Source organism: Thrips palmi, unplaced genomic scaffold (genome assembly GCF_012932325.1).
Source record: "Thrips palmi isolate BJ-2018 unplaced genomic scaffold, TpBJ-2018v1 HiC_scaffold_5, whole genome shotgun sequence".
Lineage (NCBI taxonomy): Eukaryota > Metazoa > Arthropoda > Insecta > Thysanoptera > Thripidae > Thrips > Thrips palmi.
The window spans coordinates 63906-68960 of NW_023144632.1; the positions used below are offsets into that span (position 1 = coordinate 63906).

Sequence of the window (5055 nt, forward strand, 5' to 3'; positions counted from 1 at the left end):
AGGAGTTTCTTTAGCGTCGTGCTACGTGAAGTGCCGAAAACACGAAAAGTCAAAGTGAATTCGCTTTTCTTTGAAGCAGAGGATTTTTTGAGCGTGCCCTTCCCATCCCCATAGTTCCAGTGCGATTGGCGACGATGACTTTTGAAAAGATTCTTTAGCGTCGTGCTACGTGAAGTGCCGAAAACACGAAAAGTCAAAGTCGAATTTCGCTTTCCTTTTGAAGCAGAGGACCGATTTGAGCGTGCCCTTGCATCCCGCATAGTCCCAGTGCGATTGGCGCGATGACTTTTGAGGAGATTTTTTAGCGTCGTGCTCGTGAAGTGCCGAAAAAACGAAAATCAAAGTGAATTTCGCGTTTCTTTTGAAGCAGAGGACCGATTTAAGCGTGCCCTTGCCCCCGCATAACCCAGTGCGATTGGCGACGATGACTTTTGAGGAGATTCTTTAGCGTCGTGCTACGTGAAGTGCGAAAACACGAAAAGTCAAGTAAATTTTCGCGTTTTTTGAAGCAGAGGACATTTGAGCGTGCCCTTGCCCCCCATAGTCCAGTGCGATTGGCGACGATGATTTTTGAGAAGATTCTTTAGCGTCGTGCTACGTGAAGTGCCGAAAACACGAAAAGTCAAAGTCGAATTTCGCGTTCCTATGAAGCAGAGGACCGATTTGAGCGTGCCCTTGCATCCCGCATAGTCCCAGTGCGATTGGCGCGATGACTTTTGAGGAGATTTTTTAGCGTCGTGCTCGTGAAGTGCCGAAAACACGAAAATCAAAGTCGAATTTCGCGTTCTATTGAAGCAGAGGACCGATTTAAGCGTGCCCTTGCCACCCCGCATACCCAGTGCGATTGGCGACGATGACTTTTGAGGAGATTCTTTAGCGTCGTGCTACGTGAAGTGCCGAAAACACGAAAAGTCAAAGTCGAATTTCGCGTTCCTAGGGAAGCAGAGGACCGATTTAGAGCGTGCCCTTGCCATCCCGCAGTCCCAGTGCGATTGGCGACATGACTTTTGAGGAGATTCTTTAGCGTCGTGCTACGAAAGTGCCGAAAACACAAAAAGTCAAAGTCAAATTTCGCGTTCCTATGGAAGCAGAGGACCGATTTAGAGCGGGGCCTGCCATCCGCATAGCCCCAGTGCGATTGGCGACATGACTTTTGAAGAGATTCTTTAGCGTCTGCTACGTAAAGTGCCGAAACACGAAAAGTCAAAGTCGAATTTCCTTTTATTGAAGGAGGACCGTTTTAGAGCGTGCCCTTGCCTTTCCGCAAAGTCAGAGTGCGATTGGCGACGATGACTTTTGAGGAGATTCTTTAGCGACGTGCTACGTGAAAAGCCAAAAATACGAAAAGTCAAAGTCGAATTTCGCGTTTCTATGGAAGCAGAGGACCGATTTAGAGCGTGCCATTGCCATCCCGCATAGTCCCAGTGCGATTGGCGACGATGACTTTTGAAGAGATTTTTTAGCGTCGTGTTACGTGAAGTGCCGAAAACACGAAAAGTCAAAGTCGAATTTCTCGTTCCTAATGAAGCGGAGGACCGATTAAGAGCGTGCCCTTGCCATTCCGCATAGTCAGAGTGCAATTGGCGACGATGACTTTTGAGGAGATTCTTTAGCGTCGTGCTACGTGAAAAGCCAAAAATACGAAAAGTCAAAGTCGAATTTCGCGTTTCTATTGAAGCAGAGGGCCGATTTAGAGCGTGCCCTTGCCATCCTGCATAGTCCCAGTCTGATTGGCGACGATGACTTTTGAGAAGATTCTTTAGCGTCGCGCTACGTGAAGTGCCGAAAAGACGAAAAGTCAAAGTCGAATTTCGCGTTCCTATTGAAGCAGAGGATCGATTTAGAGCGTGCCCTTGCCATCCTCCATAGTTCCAGTGCGATTAGCGACGATGACTTTTGAGGATATTCTTAAGCGTCGTGCTACGTAAAGTGCCGAAAAAACGAAAAGTCAAAGTCGAATTTCTCGTTCCTAATGAAGCGGAGGACCGATTAAGAGCGTGCCCTTGCCATTCCGCATAGTCAGAGTGCGATTGGCGACGATGACTTTTGAGGAGATTCTCCCAGTCAACATTGCTAGTACCAGGTCCCTGACTGCACCTCCCACTGACCTCCATACCAAATCCATTTCGTATGTCTACATCTGATGTCTACTGGAGTAGTGGTGTAGTACTGTGTCGTACATGAAAAGAGCGGGAAACGCCAGTCCGCCATGTCGCTCCGGCTGGTCGCCTTCTCTAGTCCCTCCGTTAGGGTGGTCCAAAAAAAAATGAAGTTGCTCGGATCGTCCAACGCCGCCCGGATTTGGATTCTACATCGAAAAAAATGAAATACGTGTTTTTTCCTTTTTCGAAAAAATGATTTTTAGGACCTCCTCAAAGCCCTCAAAGTTTTTAACAGTGCTATTAATAGGAAAAAAATCGTAACTTGGTCATTTTTTGACCGATTTTCAAAAACGATACGGGGATTTGTTCGTTTTTGAATGCTTATTACGAAAAAAAATATGCCCAACCCTCATTTTGGTTTGCCTAACTTTCAGGGGCAAAAAATGACTAAATTTCGGCCCAAATTGGCAATAGTTTCAGTTTGTAGGCCGCTACAGCCACTCCAAGTCCACCCTGTCAGCATGGCGGGGTGCCCCCACCACTAGGCAAGCCCCATGAACAGAAATGAGATGCCGAGTGCAATTTGCCTACCTCACAGGGGCATCAAATTGTGGATTTTTTCGAAAATCTTTCAATAGTGGTGTCTCTTGGGGCCTCTGGGCACTCAGATGGGCACCCTTTCACCCGGTTCGGTACCCGCACTACGTGATAAGAACAAACAATAGGAATTGACTGTTGAGCACCTCATGCCTACCTCTCAGGACCAGAAAAACGTGAAACTTTAGAAAATTCCTTCATTTTGATGGCTTTTCTTGTGGCCTTGCGTGGTTGCGGTTCCTCGCGTCAGCAACGTCCATTCCTATTGTTTGTTCATATCACGTAGTGCGGGTACCGAACCGGGTGAAAGGGTGCCCATCTGAGTGCCCAGAGGCCCCAAGAGAGACCACTATTGATAGATTTTCGAAAAAAATCCACAATTTGATGCCCCTGTGAGGTAGGCAAATTGCACTCGGCATCTCATTTCTGTTCATGGGGCTTGCCTAGTGGTGGGGGCACCCCGCCATGCTGACAGGGTGGACTTGGAGTGGCTGTAGCGGCCTACAAACTGAAACTCTTGCCAATTTGGGCCGAAATTTAGTCATTTTTTGCCCCTGAAAGTTAGGCAAACCAAAAAGAGGGTTGGGCATATTTTTTTCGTAATAAGCATTCAAAAACGAACAAATCCCCGTATCGTTTTTGAAAATCGGTCAAAAAATGACCAAGTTACGATTTTTTTCCTATTAATAGCACTGTTAAAAACTTTGAGGGCTTTGAGGAGGTCCTAAAAATCATTTTTTCGAAAAAGGAAAAAACACGTATTTCATTTTTTTCGATGTAGAATCCAAATCCGGGCGGCGTTGGACGATCCGAGCAACTTCATTTTTTTTTGGACCACCCTACCCTCCGTAGTACAGCGGTAGTCCTCATCCAGACCATGCATGCATCCGTGCATTGGTTCCTTTTTAGTGGAGTTGAAACCCGTGATTACTGAATCGATAATGACTGCCGCTGTCGCGAAAAGATCCCAATCGTCTCAGTAAAAAAAAAATCGATGGAAGTTGTGGTATTTGAACCCAGGCCTGTTCCTCTCGACGTTGGTTCCGCCCCTCTCCCGCGAGATGGCGCCACCGCTGCGTCGTAATGTGGTGCACTCTGGTGGGAGGTGACGGAAGTCGCGTGCTGCGCAGTGGCGGAGCGTGGCCGGCAGGCTGATTGAGATGCGAGAACCACTTGGTCTGTCTGTCTGTCTGTCTGTCTGACTCTCTCTCTGTCTCTGTCACACGCAAGAGGCTTCCCAAACGGCTCCCCTCCCCCACCGTCCCGTCGTAGTGCTTAGCTAGTGCTGCTCCCTGGTGTTGGCCTGAGGTATCACGTCGCGCCAGGGTAGCAGCCTGGTGCTGCCGCCTGGTGGCGGCGTGGAGTAGCGCCGACAACAACACTAGATCAGCTGTTGAATATTTGAGTCAACGTTCAACAAGCTGTAATTGACCATTGACATGTCACTTAACAAATAGTGTGTGCAAGCAACGCGGTACTCGCAACTCTCAAATTTGTTGCATTATTCGGTGCGTGGATGTGGCGACCGGTCAAAGTGCTGAAGCACGGCAGGAGTGATGTGTATTGCAGCCAGCGACAAATGTCACTATCAAGGGATTGTTCTGTGCGTTTGACTCATGTGTCGGTGGCAACTTGGTCTATGGTGGCCGTCTTATTCCAATGCCGTGTTGTGCTCGAGAGGGTGCCCGTCCCACCGACTAGGCCCTTTAAAAAGGTTGTGTGTGATTGCTGTGGAGGTGGGGTTATGTATGGACGTAGCCAATTCTGATGATTTGTTTATGTCTGCTGTAGGGACGGAGGAACCGTAAGCAGGACAGAGAGGAGTGTCTTCGAGAAAACTTTAATGTGTTCCTCGACAAGCACAGGGAACGCATGGCTGCTGAGTTTCCAGACTACAGTCCTCAAGAAGTGGAGATCTCTCTGCGGAACCTTTGGAATATGAAAGAACTGGACGAGCAATTGAGGTACCTTTGTGGGTTCAACGTGGAATGAAACAACTACAGGTCAGTGCCAATAGTGCTAGTAGTGGTGTAATTAATAAACATAAATACACTAACAAGACTCTATCAATTATGAATATAATCATCTGCCCCTCTGTTATTTATGCAGTATGTGTGCAGTTGGTGTTGGAAACTTCAGTGTCAACTCTGCGTGGAGTTGGTGATGAGCCTCACGTTGTCCTGTGTTTTCAGTCTGTTCAGTCTGGAGTCTGTCGTGTGATATCAAGTTTAAACATTTCACTTCTGGTCTTAGTTGTAATGGCAGTGCTGCTCATGTGTTAATGTCTTGTATTATCATCATCACCTAATATCCTCCCTGTCCTCCTCACGGGCTGTCTTTCCTGTGTAAATAAAAT

The 5055-nt window shown here is 47.5% G+C and overlaps 1 protein-coding gene across 1 annotated transcript in view; it reads left to right on the forward strand.

The window, feature by feature from the left end:
- Window positions 1–4691, forward strand: part of LOC117650683 — an 8431-nt gene extending 3740 nt beyond the window's left edge. The window contains exon 3 of the mRNA XM_034394262.1: window positions 4491–4691. Coding sequence (XP_034250153.1) covers window positions 4491–4691 — 201 coding nt within the window. The remainder of the gene's footprint in view (window positions 1–4490) is intronic.
- Window positions 4692–5055: the final 364 nt, after the last annotated feature.